The sequence below is a fragment of the Symphalangus syndactylus genome, chromosome 14, assembly GCF_028878055.3.
Source record: "Symphalangus syndactylus isolate Jambi chromosome 14, NHGRI_mSymSyn1-v2.1_pri, whole genome shotgun sequence".
Classification (NCBI taxonomy): Eukaryota; Metazoa; Chordata; class Mammalia; order Primates; family Hylobatidae; genus Symphalangus; species Symphalangus syndactylus.
Window position 1 is genome coordinate 52,623,123 of NC_072436.2, and position 21,857 is coordinate 52,644,979.

Sequence of the window (21,857 nt, forward strand, 5' to 3'; positions counted from 1 at the left end):
TCTTTATTACGGCTAGCAGATGTTTAAGAATGTTAGCACAGGTCTTTGAATACATTTTGCTTCTAAGAGAAGTTACTGTTTATTCCTAATTACACGGGGAAGAAAGTCTTTGAAGAGGAACTTTACTTTTTACAAATGTATATATTTATATGTGACTGTATTAATAAAGAATGATTAAAAGCCACTCAAAATGAGTTTCATTAGTTAATCAACAGACTTTAGAGTTACAGATATGTAACCATCAGATCAACACTGAACATTTGAACGTTTTGTGGATATGTAGTGGAAGTTTTTCTAGTGTGTGATGAACTGTTTAGAACCTTGTAATGTTAGTAATTCTTTTGTAAATAGGTGAAATATCTTATTTTTTTTTTTTGAGATGGAGTCTCACTCTGTTGCCCTGGCTGGAGTACAGTGGCCCAATCTCGGCTCACTGTAAGCTCCGCCTCCCGGGTTCACGCCATTCTCCTGTCTCAGCCTCCCGAGCAGTTGGGACTACAGGCGCCCACCACCATGCGCGGCTAATTTTTTGTATTTTTAGTAGAGACGGGGTTTCACCATGTTATCTGGGATGGTCTCGATCTCCTGACCTCGTGATCTGCCCGGCTCGGCCCCCCAGAGTGCTGGGAAATACCATTTTTACCTGAAAATGAATGTTCCTGGTGATAAACATAATTCTCGGGGTAGATAGTAAAATCTACCAATAACTATAGTAAAAAAAAAAGCAGAATAAAGTTTAGAATGAACTGAATAGTAGTGTGTTCCAGCAAAAGATAAACAAACATTAGGAAAAATGCATGCATAAGTAATCTTGTTATATTTTTAAATAAGCATGTCCTTAATGAGACCCTTAATAGAGTTTTGAACATCCCTATTGTGAGAATGGAAAGAGGAAGTCTTTTGTGTAGGCATTCAGGATCCCTGGGCTCCTCATAGACAGAGCTGTTCTCCCATTTGCCTTAACCTTACCTCACCTGGCTAGTTGTTATTGCATGTTAGCACTGAGGACTGGACATGGCTGTATTGACAGCCTGTAATTTAGTTGGTCTTTATAATTTGATTACTTGAGTTTTAGCTTGTAGGTGAGTTTTAGCTTGTGAACCTTTCAAGGGTTGGGAGATTTCCACATGTGACTGTCTTACAGAGTCACATATGGAAACACAAAAGAACCAAGAAATTTTATACTTAGTTTTTAGTTCATTACTCTTAGTTATCAGTCGTTTTCAAGTTGTTGTGCTTTTTCTTCAAGAACAATCTTGTTCAGACGCTAAACGTAAAGCTTATGGGGGGAAAAAAAAGCATGGCTGCTAAAATTGAAGGTGGGTTTAGAGACTGGAACCTTGCTTGCTTGCTGTTTTTACCCCCAACTTTTTTCTTCTGCCCACCACATCCACCCTTCATCCAGTCATGGCCCCACAAAGATTCTGCAGTCAAACTTTCTTGTTTTATAGGTGAAGAAATGTTAGGCTCAGTGCTGTTGGACTCACTCCAAATCACACTGTTAGGCAGTTGTAGAATTGGGATTTGAGTCCATATCTAGTCTACTGTTATCATTATGTCGTAGACCATGGATAACTGACTTAAAATAACGATGTTCTCAGTGTTATAGTTTTCAAAGGGTTTCCACATACGTAGTCTCATTCGATTTTCACTCTGTAGACTGGCAGAGTAGATTATTATAACAGTAGTTAATGTTTATTGAAGGTGTACCCTAAATGTTAAGGATAAGGATACTTTTGCATTCATGTATTCACCCTTCATCCGTTTTTTTAAACTAATTTTTTGAAACACAGTAATTGGCTGCCCTGTTAAAGTTACTGGGTAAGGAGAGATTGGCAGGTTATTTTAGGTTGTGAATCACAGTTTCAGAAGCCGTTATCACATTCCTCAAGGTTATCAAGTTATGTGGAATTAAATTGGGAGCCTGGTCTGCAAGAGTTCCTCTGAAAACTAGAAGGCAATTTTTGTTTACAAGTCTAACTTGATAATTGGATGGTTTGTCAATACAGGGAAGTCACTTCTTAGTGAGTAGGTTTAGTCAAGAGGACACATTGTAATTCAGGAGGTTGCTTGGAACAGGATAAAAACAGAGAGAGTGTATTATTTCTGAAGGATATTTCTGTCAAGTAGTGGTATCCTGATTAAATGCCCTTCTCCGTTCTAGGGAAAGTCCTATTTAAAGAAGCAAATCAGTCATCTTAGTGTGGAGAACTTTTCCCTGGATGTGATTACAGAGGCATTGGTGGAGTCTCTTTTTCACAGATCCCTGCTGATTAGCAGAAACAGCCACCATGCCCGGCTAAGTTTTCTTCTTTTTTTTTTTTTTTTTTTTTGAGATGGAGTTTCGCTCCTGTTGCCCAGGCTGGAGTCCAATGGTGCAATCTCGGCTCACTGCAACCTCTGCTTCCCGGGTTCAAGCAATTCTCCTGCCTCGGCCTTCCGAGTGGCTGGGATTACAGGCATGCGCCACCATGCCCAGCTAATTTTTTATTTTTAGTAATAAAAAAACAGGGTTTCTCCATGTCGGTCAGGCTGGTCTCGAACTCCCCACCTCACGTGATCTGCCCACCTCGGCCTCCCAAAGTGCTGGGATTATAGGCGTGAGCCATCGCGCCCAGCAATCTTTTGTATTTTTAATAGAGATGGGGTTTCACAATGTTGGCCAGACTGGTCTCCAACTCCTGACTTCAGGTGATCCACCCACCTCGGCCTCCCAAAGTGCTGGGATTACAGGCATGAGCCACCACGCCTGGCCCACAATCACCTTAATCTGTTTTCAGAGATTGAAATAATACAGTTTCTGCAAAGTTTGGTCTACTTCCAATTTCTTGTTACTCGTAGGGTTCTGATACCAATTGTGGCAATCTGTATCCTTGGAAGACCCTTGGACTCTACTTTTTCTCTCCTAACACTGTTTGTCAGAAACTTTGCCCAGTCTCCCAGCCACTCTTCTAGGATTGCCAAATGTTCTCAGAGGGAAAAATAATTTGGTTTGGGGAAGAGAGGTGGGGTGGCAGATCTCTGAAGATTTTTGTCCTCTTTGGAATGTTGGCTAGTAATTTTTGACTATTTGATTTCTGGATCAATAGGAGTTTGTTGTTCATGAGTCAAGTTATTGGAAATGACGAAGCTAAAATTTTCAGTCCTTCACTCTTTCCTTTTCCTTTTAAAGTTTTAAACACTTGTCTGGAATAGTTTTGTTACTTTGGAGTTGGGGGAAAGAAACCTTAATACCTGTTTTTTTTGTTGTTGTTTTTGTTTTTGTATTACAACTGTGTTTCATGCTTCTAGCCTCATTAGACCATCATTAAGGAATTTTCTTATTGGTCTTGTGCAGTAGGTATACAACAGACGTTACACAACTGGAGCTCTTAAATGATTGGGCCACCAAATGTATTAAAATACACTTTACTCCTTTATTTACCTTTATTTAACAGTTTAATGGCTGCCTTTAATTATCGGGGTATGTGTTTTTAGTGTATAATGGCCAGAATTCCCAAACTCTTTACTTGTTCCAGCAGGTGTATGGATTCAGTTTACATGTAGTCTAGAGCTGTGTGTTAATGTATCTCCTAGATTTCCTTTAAGGGCCGAAGTCTGTTGGGACTGGACAAAGTGAGCCTCTTGAAAACAGAAGAAATATTTAACAGAGCATGTGGTACTTCTGGGACTTGATAATCAGCACATTGGGTATTCATGCTCCTCCTACCTTCATCAGACTTAAAAAAAAATCTCTCTACAGGGTTAATCAGTTTACTGCCTTTTCTCAGAGCACCTTGCACATGCCTCTGAAACATTTGTATTGTCTTGTCTCTCTGTTGGGACTTAACCTTTTGACAACACTTCTGCATGTCTTTTAGGCATCTTTTAAGGGTGACAGTAAAAATTCAAGTTGTTACAAATGTCAACAAAGAAAAACTAAATGCTGCAGTATACTAAGAATAAAAATATTCATAAGAAAATATCTGCTGGCCAGGCATGGTGGCTCATGCCTGTAATCCTAGCACTTTGGGAGGCATAGGCGGGCAGATCACCTGAGGTCAGAGGTTCAAGACCAGCCTGGCCAAAATGATGAAACCCCATCTCTACTAAAAATACAAAAATAGCCAGGTGTAGTGGCGGGCGCCTGTAATCCCAGCTACTCGGGAGGCTGAGGCAGGAGAATCACTTGAACCCGGGAGGCGGAGGTGGTTGTGAGCCGAGATCGTGCCACTACACTTTAGCCTGGGTGACAGAGCAAGACTTTGTCTCAAAAAAAAAAAAAAGGCCGGGTGCAGTGGCTCACGCCTGTAATCCCAGCACTTTGGGAGGCCGAGGCGGGCAGATCACGAGGTCAGGAGAACAAGACCATCCTGGCTAACACGGTGAAACCCCGTCTCTACTAAAAATCCAAAAAAAAAAAAAAAAAAAAAAAAAGCCGGGCGTGGTGGCAGGCGCCTGTAGTTCCAGTTACTTGGGAGTCTGAGGCAAGAGAATGGCGTGAACCCGGGAGGCAGAGCTTGCAGTGAGCCGAGATGGCGCCACTGCACTCCAGCCTGGGCGACAGAGCAAGACTCCGTCTCAAAAAATAAATAAATAAATAAATAAAAAGAAAGAAATTATCTGCTAATGTGTGTGGGGTAAAGTGTCATGGTTTAAGGTGTTGTTAAGTAAAAAATTCTCACAGATCGTATCAGAGCTGATTTGACGTGGATAATATATAAGGCTTCATATGGTAACCATTTGATATACATGTATATAGTTACTAGAAGAAAATTATCTTAATAGAAGTTATATTTATTTTGTTAAGAATAAATGTAGTCATAGCCCAAAATGTAGCCATTTATGTTAGAAGGCTTTGACTTTACAAGGGGTTTCATTTAGCCTCTTTTTATGAATTATATATTTTGCTAGCCACTGAGCCAAGTGCCACTTAATGTGAGCCATCATTTGGTCATCCTGGTGGTTTTATAGTATAGTTAGTTAAGTAAGTGTTGCCTTAAGGAGAATGACAGATTTACTATTATAGTTTATTATCAATGATAATCTTTTCTGCATCATTTTTAATTGACTTCTTCTAGGGCTTTGGCAGAATATGTGAATCAGGCTATGACTGAACTCTTAAGTGCCCAGTATGTAATAGCAAAGACAGAGTTTAAAAGCCACACTATAGGACAACTCATGAAGGGAAATGTTTTGTTAGATTATCTTATAATGGTAACAAGTAAAGTAAGCATGGCTATGTTAGTTGGATTTGGTGTTTTATGTACGTGAATGTTAGGATTGGTGCTCAGGAATGCATAAAGATATTTTTCTATTGAATTTTAAATTTAACAGTTACAATTTAAACATATCTGTAGGAGGGTGTTTTATAGACAAATTTCACTTGTAAAACTGGAGAATGGAGAACTTCAGAAAAAATTTACTTAATATTGTATTCTTGACTCATCAGTTGGACATTTGAATTTATTTTAATTTCTCATTTTCTTGATATTGAAATAAAATATCATTTAGGAATACATTGTTATAAAATTGACATTTTTTTTTCCTCCCCAATACAGAAGCTCCACCATGAGGCGAGGTGGATGGAGGAAGCGAGCTGAAAATGATGGCTGGGAAACATGGGTGTGTTTTAAAAGAGTAAAAATAATTATATCGAACTGTCTAGATATTTTTCATTCTTCTATTATAATGTGGTTTAAGTTGTTTTCTAAATTGTAAATTACTTTAGACACCAAATCTTTGAGTTTTCACAATGTATTGAAAGCCTTATGATGTTTATAAACTTTATCCCCTAAACTTTACTCTCAGGAATTTTACCCTGAGGAAATAAATACGCCTAGTGCACATTAATTTACTATATGATTATTTTATTGCAGCATTGCTAATAATACTGAAAAACAGGAAAACACATAAATATCCAATAATAAGGGATTGGTCAAATAAGTTATCCGTGTATAGTGGAGCACTGTACAGTCATTATTCAGCTTTATATATTAACCTGGAAAGATAACCTTGACTAAAACAATGTGTTACAAAGAAATATTTTGTATGATTATATTTTTGTAAAACCTCTATGCTCTGAGTTATGGAAATAAGCTTTGAAAACAACACCCCAAAGTTTTAATGAATAGGATTATACCAGTTTTAATTTTCTTCCCTGTATTTCCTGTATTTTCTGAAAAGAAACTTCATAGTGAGCATGTAATATTTTAATAATCAGCAAAAATAATGCAGTCATTTCCATTTTGGGAAAAAAAATCATGTACTTCTAGCCACCTACAGCTTTAATTTAAAAACCTAATAATTGAAATCAAGCTTAATTATATCAAAGTTCAGGAAAAGTATAGTTGAATTCCTAGATCTGTCAAGATGTTTTGCAAAAAAATTATTTTTTAATATTTATTGTGAGATAGATGTTACCTAATGAAAGTTAATATTACTATCAAATAGATTGATTAGATCCAGAATTTAGTCACTGGAGCATTCATCGTATTCTTTTCCATGTGTAGGGAGGACTACACTGGTTTATCCAATTGCCTCATTTTTACCTGAAATAATTCATTTTAAGCCCTCTGTATATGGGAGATAGTGGAAGCCAGTCTAAAATATACTCTGAGGCTGGGCGTGGTGGCTCACACCTGTAATCCTAGCACTTTGGGAGGCTCAGGCAGGTGGATCACCTGAGGTCAGAAGTTGGATACCATCCTGGCCAACATGGTGAAATCCCATCTCTATTAAAAATACAACAATTAGCTTGGGCATGGTGGTGAGCACCTATAATCCCAGCTACTTGAGAACTGAGGCAGGAGAATTGCTTGAACCTGGGAGGCGGAGTTTGCAGTGAGCTGAGATCGCGCCACTGCACTCCAGCCTGGGCGACAACAGCAAGACTCTGTCTCAAAAAAATAAAATAAAATATGCTGTGAGACCACTTGTCAAATTTGTAATTGGTTTAAACTTTGGTGTAACTTGCTCAATTATGTACATAAGAACAATATTTTGTGATATTATTACTATTTTTTGAGATGCAGTTTTGCTCTTGTTGTCCAGGCTGGAGTGCAATAGCACGATCTCAGCTCTTTTGCAACCTCCACCTTCTGGGTTCAAGCGATTCTCCTGCCTCAGCCTCCTGAGTAGCTGGGATTACAGGCATGCACCACCACGCCCAATTATTTTGTATTTTTAGTAGAGACGGGGTTTCACCATGTTGGTCAGGCTGATCTCGAACTCCCGACCTCAGGTGATCTGCCCACCTTGGCCTCCCAAAGTGCTGGGATCACAGGCGTGAGCCACTGTTCCCAGCCAGTATTATTATTATTGACTTAGCTTTTTTTTAAAGTAACTTTTATAATCATAAGAATGTAATAAAATTAAAACTTGAGTTGATAGAGGCAAAATTCTTCTTTGACCTACCTGTTATATTTTTTATTATTATTTTTTGAGATGGAGTCTTGCTCTGTCACCCAGGCTAGAGTGCAGTGGCACCATCTTGGCTCACTGCAACCTCCACCTCCTGGGTTCAGGCAATTCTTCTGCCTCAGCCTCCCGAGTAGCTGGGATTACAGGCGCTTGGCACTGCACCCAGCTAATTTTTGTATTTTTAGTAGAGACGGGGTTTCACCATGTTGGCCAAGCTGGTCTCAAACTCCTGACCTCAGGTGATCCACCTGCCTCAGCCTCCCAAAGTGGTGGAATTACAGGTGTGAGCCACTGTGCTCGGCCCAACTTTCCTGTTTTATTTATTGCCTTGCCTTATGGTTTATGTTTATGAGGTCATCATTATGTTCTGGTCACTAGCACAGAATAAGGTCCATTTATTTATTTAGTTTTTAAAATATAATTTTTATTTTTTTTCATAAAAGTGGAGGGGTGGGAGAAAATGTAACCTTTGTGATTGGTTTACCTTTTGTTTAATTCTAGGGTGGGTATATGGCTGCCAAGGTCCAGAAATTGGAGGAACAGTTTCGATCAGATGCTGCTATGCAGAAGGATGGGACTTCATCTACAATTTTTAGTGGAGTTGCCATCTATGTTAATGGATACACAGGTTGAGTACTTTTTACTTAACCCTATTTTGGCATGTATTTTTATTAGGATTGAGAATGATTTGTTTTAAAATTCGATTACTCATTTATTATAGACAAATGATTGTAAGATGAGAAGAAATAAATTATCTGCTTAGATACTTCTCTTTCCTTTCCATGTTGCTTTTACCTGCCATTGTCTTTAACTTTTATCAAAGTATAGTTTCAAAAAGTCACATGAGGTTTAAAATGAAAAACGGGAAATTACCACACATGGGTAGTAGGACTTGTAAACTGTGAGCTTCACTGTAAGTCCATTTCATTGGTAAATCTCTAGATGTCATTATCCATAGGTCCTTTAGGGTGGGGTGGTGTGTGGGTGTGTGTCAGTGTCAGATTTCCTAGAGAAGAATCTTTTACTCTCTTGTCTGGAGAAGAGTGTAAACTGCCAGCATTGGGGTTGCCAAGCAGGGAAGGAAAGGACCAGAATTCTCACAGCTTAGGAAGTAAAATTTCACTTAGTCTCTCTATTCATTTTTTCATTCCTACCTCCTGCCCACCAGCTGTGCCTATTGTCATTGAGTCCGGTATCTGGAAGGGGTAGTGTAGTCTTTATTCTTGGTGAAAGGAAAGAAATGTGCAAATTCTTATTTGCCTGTTGCGCAGTTTCAAGGATGAATTTATCCACACGTCCACTTTTGAAGGTGCCTGTGTGTTTATTTCATGACGTTCTCTTTGTTTTACTGGTAAGAAGCAGCTTCTTTCCAAGCTTCCGTATGGCCAGCTTCAGTTTTATCTTTCTCTGAACTGTAAAGTCAGTTAGCACTTGTCTGTTAGTTACCAGGTTTTCTGCCTAAATTTTTCTCTATTTTCTTGGGGATTCTTCTTATTATCATTTCATTGTATTTTTTGAAGTGAATGGCTATAAATATTTGTGTCAGTCTGTTACATATTCCCCTGTCCCCTCTCAACTGGCTGATACCTGCTAGCTTTCAGATCTCTGTGCCTCGCTTTCCCTTCATAGTTTGACTGTGTTCATACTGGTTTAGGTGACTTCTTGCGCTCTTCTGTAGCTACAGCTGCCCGAATGAATCTGCATCTTAGAATTCTTTAGACCTTTCCTTAGTTGTCTGTTTACTGGACAAGAGCTGGAGCTACATTTTCATCACTGTATCCTTGGTGCCTCTACAGTGACTGGACACAATCATTCAAGACATATTTGTTGAATTGGAGTTAAGTATTAATTAACTGGTACATTTATCTAGTAAGAGAGGAGTATGTTGCTTGTAATTAAGTGTTCTATTAGGCATCATTGATGATGAGTTTAGTCCAAGAATGTCATCTCAAAATAATTGCTGGTACAGCATTGGAAAGTTCACGTGCAGAAAGCTTGTAACTTTTCTGTGTAGGGAGGTATCCTGACAAATTCAAGCTCTGTGGACTTCCTGAGATGCTCTATGAAAAATTAAAAACGTTAATGAAAACAGATAGGCATTGCTTCTTACATTAGCCAGTCATGGAAGTCTCCAGTTCAAGAGAGTACCCTTATTCACATAGGAGGAAGAAAAAGAGATTCTTTGTGTGAGGGAAGAAAAATGAATATTGCAGTAATCACTTTTTTGATTGAGAATCTGGAATTCTAAATCTGCTTTTATCACTAATTTTTGTGGGACTGTAAAACATTTTCTGTTTGGATCTATTATTGTCTCTATCCTTTTCTGCAGGATAGAGATGATAATATTTTTACTCTTGTTATTAAGATTTCATTATAACTGTACAAATAAAGTTCCATTATGCTGAATTTCACAGAGATATCCAAACTGTGGTGCTATAAAATAACTTGATTTTTAGAAAAATTCAGTTTTAGTGAATACTTTACAACTTTATAGATAAAACAGCATTAACAATTAGCAACTAAAAATAACTCTTTAGCTGCAATAAGACAAGTAGGAGGTGCTATTTTGTTTTTGATTTAAAAAAATAAGCTTTATTTCACAGTTTTGAGGAGTACTGGTCAGCTATTTTGTAAAATGCCTGTATATATATTTTGGTATCATCTTTCTTCTCCATTAGCACGTAAGCACCAAAGCTACAGACTTTGTCAGTTTTGCTCATTGCTGTTGTGAAAGAAAGTTCTCAGGCCGGGCACGGTGACTCACGCCTGTAATCCCAACACTTTAGGAGGCCGAGGTGGGCAGATCACAAGGTTAAGAGATCGAGACCATCCTGGCCAACAGGGTGAAACCCTGTCTCTACTAAAAATACAAAAATTAGCTGGGCATGGTGATGCGCACCTGTAGTCCCAGCTACTCAGGAGGCTGAGGCAGGAGAATCGCTTCAACCCAGGAGGTGGAGGTTGAAGTGAGCCGAGATTGCGCCACTGCACTCCAGGCTGGCGATAGAGTGAAAAAAAGAAAATAGAAAATTCTCTGAAAAGGAATTTGGAGCAAAGAGACTTCATTCCAGTGAACAGTTTGCAAACCTGGGAGATGCAGCTTTCACTGTAAAAGAAGCTGTGGTCCCTTCTTGTTGATTCTTAACCATGCTCCCCACAAACTGTAATAATCCAAGTGTTCTTGATTCCTTTAAAGCTCCCAGTTCAGCCATTTGAGCCTCTCATGAGTTCGTGGTCCATATCCCTTCCAACCCAGTTAACATTGAACTTGAGCTTGGAGAGAAGACCGTCTAATAGTTCACCTGTCAACCTATTCTTCCCTTCACCTGGCCCCAAAAATGTTTTTTGCTTGTTAAGATTGACTTCTTTGCCTTCTATCCTTTTTGTTTGTTTTGTTTGTTTCTTTGTTTTGAGATAGGGTCTCCCTCTGTCACCCAGGCTGTAGTGCAGTGGCACTATCACTGCTCACTGCAGCTTCAACATCCCAGGTTCAAGCCATCCTCTCTCCTCAGGCTCCCAAGTAGCTAGGACCTCAAGTGTGTACCACCATGCCCAGCTAATTTTTTGATTTTTTTTGTAGAGATGAGGTCTTGCTGTGTTTCCCAGGCTGATCTGAAACTCCTAGGCTCAAGCGATTCTTCTGCCTCAGCCTCCCAAAGTGTGGAGATTACATGTATGGGCCACCATGCCTGGCCTATCCATTTTTTAAATTAAATTTTTTTTTTAGATAATTGTAGATTCACATGCAGTTTTAAGACATAGCACATAGTGATACTGTGAACCGTTTACCCAGTTTCCCCAAATGGTAATATGTAATAAACTTGCAAACAATGTCACAACTGGGAAATTGATACTGATACAGTTAATATACAGAACATTTCCATACTACAAAGATCTTTTTTTTTTTTTTTTTGAGACAGAGTCTTGCTCTGTCACCCAGGCGGGAGTGCAGTGGCACGATCTTGCTTGGCTCACTGCAAGTTCTGCCTCCTGGGTTGACGCCATTCTCCTGCCTCAGCCTCCCGAGTAGCTGGGACTACAGGTGCCCGCCACCACGCCCGGCTAATTTTTTGTATTTTTAGTAGAGACGGCGTTTCACCGTGTTAGCCAGGATGGTCTCGATCTCCTGACCTCGTGATCCGCCCGCCTCGGCCTCCCAAAGTGCTGGGATTACAGGTGTGTGCCACTGTGCCCGGCCTCCACACTACAAAGATCTTTCATGTTACTCTTTTATAGTCATACCTACTTCTGTGCTCCACCTTTCCTTAACTCCTGGCAACCGCTAATCTGGTCTCCATTTTTATAATTTTCTCATTTCAAGAATGTTATATAAATAAAATATACAGTATATAACCTTTTGGGGCTGGTTTTTTCACTGAGCATAAATTATCTGTCAGGTCATCAAAATTGTTGCCTTTTATTGTTCAGTTATATTTCATAGTGTGGATGTACCAGTTTGTTAACCTTTCATCCGTTAGGGACATCTGAGTTATTTCTTGGTAGGCTATGAACATTTGTGTATGAGTTTTTGTATGAATATAAGAGTACAGTTGTTGGTTCCCGTAATAGTTACATCTTTAGTTTTTGTAAGAAACTGCCAAACTGTTACCCAAAGTGGTTGTACTATTTTATACTCCCACTAGCCTTGTATGAGGGATCAACTTTCTTTGCATCCTTTGCATTTAGTGGTTTTCATTTTATCCATTTTAATAGATGGTGTTGTATCTCTTTGTGCTTTTAATTTGCATTTGCCTGGTGGCTGATAATGTTGAACATTCTTTCATGTGTTTATTTCTCATCTTTACATCATCATTGGTGAAACATTTGTTCATGTTTTTTCCCCATTTTCTAATTGGATTTAGTTTTTTTTTTTACTGTAAACAGTAAAAAGTTTTGAGATTTCATTATATATTCTAGATACTACTGCTTTGTCATAAAAGTGGTTTGCAGGTATTTTCTCCCAGTCTGTAGTTTTTCATCCTCTTGAAATTGTCTTTTGCAGAACAACGTTTTTAATTTTGATGAGATCTGATATGTCAGTCTTTCCTTTTTATGGATTGTGCTTGCAAGTCTAAGAACTTGTCACTTTGGTTCTAGATCCCAAATATTTTCTTCTATATTTTTAAATTTTATAGTTTTATGTTTTACATTGAAGTTAATGTTTCATTTTGAGGTTTTAAAATTGTTTGTTTTTTTTTTATTTGTGGATTTCCAGTTGTTCCAGCACAGTCAGTTGGGCATATTTTGGTGGATCGGTTTCTGGGTTCTCTGTTCTCTTCCATTGATGTTTGTGTCTGTTCCTTCACCAGTACCACACTATATCAAATATTGTACCTATGTGGTAAGCCTTGATATCACGTAGAGTGATCGCTTTCACTTGTTTCTTCTTTGTCAAGATAGTTTTGGCTATTCTAGGACCTATGCCTCTCTCTCTCTCTTTTTTTTTTTTTTTTCTTGAGACAGGGTCTCACTTTGTCACCCAGGCTGGAGTATGGTGGTATGATCTCAGCTTACCGCAGCCTCTGCCTCCCTGGCTCAAGCGATTCTTGTGCCTCAGCTACTCGGGTAGCTGGGATTACAGGCACATTGCCATGACACCCAGCTCATTTTTTGTGTGTTTTTAGTAGAGATGGGGTTTCACCATGTTGGCCAGGCTGGTCTCGAACTCCTGACCTCAGGTGATTTGCCTGCCTCGGCCTCCCAGAGTGCTGGGATTACAGGTGTGAGCCAGTGCACCCGATCTATATAAATGTTAAAATAAGTCATTTATCTACAAAATGCCTTGCTGGGATTTTGATAGGAATTACATTAAATCTGTAGATCAGTTCAGGGAGAATTGACATCTTTACTATGTTGAGTTTTCAAGTTTACAGACCTTATATCCCATTTTATTTTACTTTAGTTGATTGAAGAAATATATTTTGGATGCTGCTTGTGGGTTAGGAACTATGTTTGAAAAGAGATAGCAGTTGATGGAGAATGTGGATTTTGTGATGAAAAAGTAATCTCTAAGCCTTAGACATGAACAGAGGAGGGTGAGTGCCAACACAGAAGAGAGGAAACCATTGCCTTTGGGAGTGGGAGTGAATACTTCATAAAGGAATTGAAATGTTTAGCTTGGTCTTAGATAAAGAGGCATTTTCCAAATGAAAATGGAGAAAGACATTCTAGTCCTAATTCTAACCTACATTTTCAACCTCATGTTCTTAAATTTTGCTCAACAAGATTACTCTGATATTCTAGATTTGTCTTTTTACTTTTACAGTTCTGTGTTTCTGTTTGTTCTTTTGCCTCTGAGGAAAAACTCCTTCCCTCCTCACTTCTGTGAACTGGAAGTATATTCATTCATTAAGATCCAGATAAAGTTAGGTTTTGACTCCTTCCCTGTCTAAGCCAGTCCATAGTAGTAGTATTTTATATAGAGAGATATATAATTCATAGCATTATTGCTAGAAACATTTATTTTGACACCTGGGTTTTGTCTTGTGTTGTTAGGTCTTAATTCTATATTAAGTTCTTTGGTGTTAGGAAGCCTGTTTTATGTGTAGTAATCCTTTGCCAAACATGGATTAGAGATAACACCTCAGGGCCTTAAATTTGCTGTTCCTTCTGCTTCCTCAGGTCTTCATCATTCAGATCTCTGCTCAAATGTTACCTTTTTACAGAGACCTTCCCTGACTTCGCCTATCTAAAACAGGTGTACTTTGCCCTCCAGTCGCTCTCTAACCCCTTATCCAACTTCCTCTTCATTGCATTTATTTGCACCTAAAATGGTATTACTTGCATGACTTATTTTTGTCTCCTCAGTGGAATACAAGTGCTATCACGGGGCACAGACTTGAGTCTTGTTCATTGTCGTATCTCCATTGCCTAGAACCTTGCCTGGCACATTGTAGATACTCAATAAGTATTAGTTGAGTGAATAAATAAATAACAGGTTTTGTATTTGTACATCAGAATGTTAAAATATTTTCACTCAGTTTTTAAGTCAACTCAGTCTTAAGGAATGGGCCACATTTGAGGCCTGCATTATAATCTGGGAGGTAGGCTCTGCGCATGTTTATTTTTGTGAAAGCTGCCCAGGGGAGTCAGTGCTTCAGACTTAGTGGACAGTGGTTGCACTTTAGTGGTGTGAGACTGGGACAGTTCATGTGGAAAGAGGTGTTCAGGTTATTTTCTACTTCCTTTAGTATGTGGGTAAAAGACCAGGTCTATTGATTTTGGCACTGCTGGAGTTTGTGAAAAAGCAGGTGGAGGAGGGCCAGACGAGTACTTTAGCACAATTCACAAAATGAAACAAGGGGGAATATACAAGTGTTAACAGACTTATATTTCAAATAGGGATTTGTTTGAAAGCTGACAGCTTACATTGATGTTTTCTAAACATATAAATGTGGTGTTTTAGGAGAGGATTCTCTTTAATGTTGACAAGTCTAATTTTTTGGAAATAAATGCCTCCCAGATATTATTTTGTATGGATATATAATATATCTCATTCCATTTCCTGTGAGAGACTGATCTTGTAGATAAGAGATGGAGGGATTGAACCTCTGACATAGAAGACTTACCGTATTAATTTATGCCACCTCCTGTAATTTTGCGAGTACCTGATGTGAAATTTGCACCTAGTTGGTACTCAAAAATTTGTTCCCCAAGCATTTGAAACTTTTCTTCAGATTTTGTGTGGTTGAGTGTATCCGTGGCTTTTAGTTGATTGTGGTGACTTTGTTGGTAAGTCTGAGGTAGTTAGGGGTGAGAAGAGTCAAGAGAGTAGTATCGCTGCTGCAGAAACTGAGGGACAGGAGTCCAAAGACAGAAGGGTGTGCACAGTAAGTTTTCTCTGTTTCCTCATCAATAAGTTATCTTTTCTAATTCATAAGATTGTGAAACTCAAATGAAATAATGAAGGTCTTGCCATGGTAGGAGCAAAGGAGAGGTATAAGCAGCCATTCACCTCACTTCTTTCTGTGATTTATATAGCACAGCCAACAATTAATTAAGTTCTTTGGATATGCAGGATGAAATGGTGCATATAGTAAATGTTTTCTCAATAGAGATCTAGCTAGGAAAGCTTTTGTGTAAGATTTAAAAATTTTGTTTATAGAATTTGTTTTAACCAGATGAGCAAAACTTTCTATAAGCCGGGCCTACAGACGTGAAAGTGGTCTTCATATGGCTGTTTTGATGTTATATGGTGGCATTTGCTCTTGTAACATTTTACTTGTAGAGCTTTAGGTCTAAATGTGGGCTAAATTGTGGTCCTTGTATATGGCTTTTACTTTTACTCTGCTTTCAATTGTCTGTCACTATGTCTGGTTTTAGTTAAACCTCAAATTTAGTTGCATATAGAATGTTCTGCAAAATAAAACTAATAGTAGGAGTACTGTGGAATTTTATTTTATTTATTTATTTATTTATTTATTTATTTATTTAAGATAAGCTCTGTTGCCCAGGCTAGAGTGCAGTGGACTGATCATAGCTCACTGCAGCCCCAAACTCCTGAGCTCAAGGGATCTTCCTGCCTCAGCCTTCTGGGTAGCTGGGACTAGAGGTGTGTGCCACCACACCTGGCTGATGTTTGGGTTTTTTTTTTTTTGAGCTGGAGTTTCACTCTTGTTGCCCAGGCTGGAGTGCAATGGCGCGATCTTGGCTCACTGCAACCTCTGCCACCTGGGTTCCAGTGGCTCTCCTGCCTCAGCCTCCCAAGTAGCTGGAGTTATAGGCGCATGCCACCACATCCAGATAGTTTTGTATTTTTAGTAGTGACGGGGTTTCTCCATGTTGGTCAGACTTGGTCTTGAACTCCTGACCTCAGAGGATCCACCCGCTGCGGCCTACCAAAGTGCTGGGATTACAGGTGTGACCCACTGTGCCCAGCCTTTTCTGTTTGTTTTTGTTTTTGTTTTTTTGTGAATTTTTTTTTTTTTAAGACGGATCTTGCCGTGTTGCTTAGTTTGGTTTCAAACTCATGGCCTCAAACGATCCTCCTGCCTCAGCCTCCCAAATCTTTCAAATTACAAGCATGAACCAGGAGATCGAGGTTATAGTGAGCTATGATAGAGCCATTGCAGACTAGCCTGGGTGACAGAGCCAGACCCTGTCTCTAAATAAAAAATAAAAATGCAAAGAACAATGAAGAGAAAAGCACTCACTCTGACATTTCAAAACAGTGACATTGATTGTAAAAATTTGGAGTATAGAATTTCCTTGAATCTAGTTTTGTTTTGTTTTGATTTTTTTTTTTTTTTTTGAGACAGAGCCTCACTCTGTTGCCCAGGCTGAAGTGCAGTGGCGTGATCTTGGCTCACTGCAACCTCTGCCTCCTGGGTTCAAGGGATTCCTCCTGCCTCAGCCTCCCGAGTAGCTGGGACTACAGGCACGTGTTACCACGCCCAGCTGATTTTTATATTTTTAGTAGGGATGGGGTTTCATCATGTTGGCCAGCTGGTCTCGAACTCTTGACCTTATGCTCCGCCTGCCTCGGCCTCCCACAGTGTTAGGATTACAGGTGTGAGCCGCCGTACCTGGCCCATTTTGATTTTTTATTTTCTGTTTATTCTTTGCCAGTACATCAAAGGACATTCTTGAAGGAGTATATACTGAAGTGTGGGCAACAAGAGAAGGATTTGTAGGAGGGATTATGAATTGCAAAATTTAATGTTTTGTGTGAATAGAGAGCAGCGTTAGCTCTAGAGCTCCTTCTTGCTTCCTGGTTTGGGGTAAGAAATGGTAAAAATAATACTGATAATATTGTTAAGAGCTGACACATAATTCTTTTTTTTTTTTTTTTTTTTTTGAGACAGTCTTGCTCTGTTGCCAGGCTGGAGTGCAGTGGCACGATCTTGGCTCATTGCAGCCTCCGCCTCCGGGGTTCAAGCGATTCTCCTGCCCCAGCCTCCCAAGTGGCTGGGACTACAGGCATGTGCCACCACACCCAGCTAATTTTTGTACTTTTAGTAGAGACGGGGTTTCACCATGTTGGCCAGGATGGTCTCGATCTCTTGATCCCGTGATCCCTCTGCCTTGGCCTCCCAGAGTGCTGGGATTACAGGCGTGAGCCACTGCACCCGGCCACATAATTTTCACTATATGCAAGATACTTTTCTCAGTAATTTATAATTTTTAGCTCTTAATTCCCACAGAAGTCCTTTGAGACACTATTATTATCCCCAGTTTATATGTGAGGAAACTGAGGTTCTGAGAAGTTAAATAACTTGCCTGAAATCCACATAACTAGCAAATGATGGAGCCAGGATTTGACCTTAGTCATTCCTGCTTTGGAGTCTGTCGTCTTAATACATTATATGGCATCTCTAATTTGTGAGTGAGTGAATAAGTGTTTTGAGATTTTAAGTATTGATACCACTTGTACTCCAGTTTTGCTGGAGGATGGATTCTAGGCAGGAGTCTGTGATGCATTGAGGATGTTAATGAATTTAGCAAATACTCACTGAGCACCTGCTTTGTGTCAGGGATATGAAAGTGCTTGACAGACAAGGTTCCTGCCTTCAAAGAGCATATGTTCCAGGGGGGAATCTGACAGTAAACAAGTAAACAAACAGACATGGTAATTTTAGATTATTAGTCCTATGGAGAAAGTTAACTGTTACGGTACATTGCAGAGATGGGTTCTGTAGGCAGTGTGTCACACAATGTTTAATGTCATATAGCTTTCATGATGTTGGATATTATCTCCCCATTTTTTTTTCTTTTTTCTTTTTCTTTTTCTTTTCCTTTTCCTTTTCCTTTTTTTTTTTTTTTTTGGACAGGCTCTGGCTCTGTCAACCAGGCTGGAGTGCGGTGGTGCAATCTCAGCTTACTACAAACTCTGCCTCTCTGGCTCAAGGTATCCACTTCAGACTCCCTAGTAGCTGGGACTGCAGGCACACACCACCACACCTGGTTAATTTTTTTCCATATTTTGTAGAGACAGGGTCTCACTTTGTTGCCCAGGCTGGTCCTGAATTCCTGAGCTCAAGCAATCTGCCTGCCTTGGCTTCCCAAAGTGCTGGAATTACAGGTGTGAGCCACTGTGCTTGGCTCCCAATTTTTTTTCTAATTAACCCCACATCTGCTGAATTAAAGGAGAGTGTTAAATATAAAAATGAATTTATTATGCAAATCTGCAGTTATCGTGTGTGTTCTTTTGGACTTGTAATAAGGGAGTATGTTCTAGTATTGAAGAAATAGAACCAGAGAGAAATACTGCTGTAAAAATTAAAAAAAAAAATTCAAAATAGGGTAGCTTGCAGCGACCATACATGCCAAGAGTTAGCATGCCAGCCTGTTGGGCCTGACAAAGTGGACCCTGGCTGCTATCCATAGTGCACTATTGGCAGGTCTGTTTTTGTTGAAACTTTGGGCCACCATGTGCCAGCCTACGTATATTGTCTTCTGTCTTTTTTTTTTGTAGAGTCTAGGGCAGGATCCTGAGGTCATACACATTACTCGAAAGGAGTTCTAGTGTGATCATAGTTTATAATAATAGCAGTTTTCATATTGGGTGCCCTCTCCATGCCAGACTAATTTCATTGTAACAGCTTTGTTTATGAAGAAAGAGGAGAAAGCCTAAAGAAGTTAAACAACTTCTCCAAAGTCACACAGCTCAGGAGTGTGAAAGCTAAGATTAAACTCAGATCGGTCTTATTCCATAGTTTATGTGATCTTACCTTTTAACTAGATTGGTTTTCATGCTTCACTTCACACTGAAGAATATGTAAGAGCTTTCAGAAGTGAACTTCAAAGAGCCCTCTTAACTTGATCCAGTAGAAGGGCAATGTATTTTCCAGTTCCAAATTTCTGGAGTAATTAGTTTTCAAAGAGCAGCTAGTAGACAAGTGAGTACCTTGTGAGTATGTATATGGAAAGTTAATGTGTTCTTGACGTGTCTTTTTATTCTGTAAAGGACAGCCATTTTCTATTTAAGTCATTAAATAGAATTAGTTTAGGAAAGTTACAGATTAACTTGCAAATTAATTTTTTAGATTTCTGTGATTTCATTGGATTTGGTGCCCATATTAATGCATTGTAATGTAGCCTTTAATTTGATACTTCTCACTGTTATTTTATAAGATCAGCCAGGTTCTTTAATGTTAGAGAAAGAAACTGAACTGTAGATTCTTGACTGGCTAGCTGTTTAATTTCTACTGTTTTACATTAAATCGCTCTGATGCTGTAGTTCAGTTTTTAACTTAACCCTGAAAACTTCCATTATTAATTTTGAATTCATTTTGTTTAAAAGGATGCTTTTAAATCTCTTTGTATGACACTGCCCAGTTTGGTAGCTACTAGTAACATGCGTTAAGCACTTGAAATATGGCTATTCTAAATTGAGATGTGTTGTAAATGTAAAATGCCCACTGGATTCCAGAGATTTAAGAAGAAAAAAGAAAGTAAATATCTCAGATTTTTTCTGTTGATTACATGTTGAAATAATATTTTGGATATATTGGGTTAAATAAAATTAATTTCGCCTTTTCACTGTTTCTAATGAAGTTACTAGAAAATTTTTATTTATGTGGCTTGCATCATATTTTCTACTGAATAATGCTAATATTTGTAATCAGTAATGTCAAATTCCGTGCTGTAAAATTTAGACAAACCTGGTATGTCTGTATGTGCTGTTTTTTATCTTCTAGAAACTAAAGCTCACCTAATTATTGTCATAATGAAAATGTTTGTTTAAGTACTTGGACCTATATTACTTGGGATTAAGCTTGGGATAAGCCACATGTGGAAACTCCCCCTGGGTACAGCTGTTGTTAGGGGAGGTGTGAGTTAGAGCATTCATTAGGATGATAGGTGAAAGAAAGAGAACAGTGACGATTAATGTGATGGTAGTAATGCAGGTCAAAATATGACTTTAGTGAATCAGACATTTCTTCTTAGGGGGAAGCATAAGTCACATTGTGTCTCTAAGATTTTTTAAAAAATATTTCCAATATTTAAGACATTTAGGATATTTTCTGTAGTTTTATTAAGAATAAATCATTTGAAACAAAATTGAAAAAAATTGGTGTTTCTTGGTTTGCAATATTTTTTGTTTTGCTGGACTTTATTTTTTGGCCTTAATGAAATTTCATATTAGGGAACTGGATAATATTTACTATTTGATTAAGTTTTAAGATACTTTCTTAAATAAAAATAAAAATTATAAAGCTTTCTAGAAGTAAAATCTACTAATAAGCCCTACAGTAAGTCTCCTTTATAGTAAATATGAGTAACTATTATTTATCTGACTCCTCTTGTATACTCTGGAGGAGTTGAAGGATTAGTCTTTGTAAAATGATTCATAAATGGGTTTATAGTTGTTAATTTTTAAAAACATAATATCAAGGTCATATGCTAAGTATAGTAAAAAGTAAAAATATTTGTTCTGTTATTAGTATTTGATTCATTACTTGAGGTCCCTATTTGCTCTGCTAGGCACTTCTTAGATGTTTTTGTATTAGTTGGCTGTCTGGCAGCCAGGGAAGGAGGATGTACTAAAGCAACATAGCTTTCTCACTTTGAGATTTACCTCCCAGCTTTGTTTATTGGCAGCACAGCCAAGGAGAAGGTGAACCAGTGACATTCTTAAAGTTGACCTATTTAAGGAGTTACTCACTAGGGTTCTACTTTCTTACACATAAGACTCTTAATATATTTTAATATAAATTTTGCAGATCCTTCTGCTGAGGAATTGAGAAAACTAATGATGTTGCATGGAGGTCAATACCATGTATATTATTCCAGATCTAAAACAACACATATTATTGCCACAAATCTTCCCAATGCCAAAATTAAAGAATTAAAGGGTGAAAAAGTGATTCGACCAGAATGGATTGTGGAAAGGTAAGTTTAATTTATTAAATTTAATTAATAAGTTTTTAAAATTAGAATACTTTTTATTTATTTTTTTGAGACAGGGTCTCGCTTTGTCGCCCAGGCTAGGGTGCAGTGGCATGATCATGGCTCACCGCAGCCTCAACCTCCCAGGCTCAAGCAGCCCTCCCACCTCAGCTTCCTGAGTAGCTGGGACTACAGGCATGCACCACCACACCTGGCTGATTTTTTGTAGAGATGGGTTTCACCATGTTGCCCAGACTGGTCTCAAACTCAAGCAGTCCTCCAGCCTTGGCCTCCCGAAGTGCTGGGACTACAACCACTGCGCATGGCCTTTTTATTTCTTTTATAAAATGGTAACTAATATATTGCCTCCTAATTGACAGGGTGAAAAATAATGTCTTAAACAACACTACCCTTTAAGCTCATGTTGATAATACTATAGCCTAGGATTTGGCATCCTAATAAAAGTAGCATGTTAATGTTTTTGTCAGGAATTAGGGGTGATGACTCAGAGAAGTGTCAGGAAGCAGTTATGGGAGAAGGTAGATCAAGCATGTTACTCAACACATATATGTGCACCTCTTAAAGACTAGGCAGTGTTCTATGTTCTTGGGAAATAATGAACAAAG

At 38.6% G+C, this 21,857-nt stretch overlaps 1 protein-coding gene across 3 annotated transcripts in view; it reads left to right on the forward strand.

Annotated features, from left to right (window-relative positions):
* The window catches only part of REV1 (REV1 DNA directed polymerase), a 93,561-nt gene that overhangs the window by 21,964 nt on the left and 49,740 nt on the right, over positions 1-21,857 (forward strand). For all 3 annotated transcript variants that reach the window (XM_055242354.2, XM_055242355.2, XM_055242356.2), the window contains exons 2-4: positions 5,541-5,604; positions 7,903-8,029; positions 21,066-21,234. In XM_055242354.2, the coding sequence (XP_055098329.1) occupies positions 5,551-5,604; positions 7,903-8,029; positions 21,066-21,234 (350 nt within the window). In that variant the 5' untranslated portion in view covers positions 5,541-5,550. The remainder of the gene's footprint in view (positions 1-5,540; positions 5,605-7,902; positions 8,030-21,065; positions 21,235-21,857) is intronic.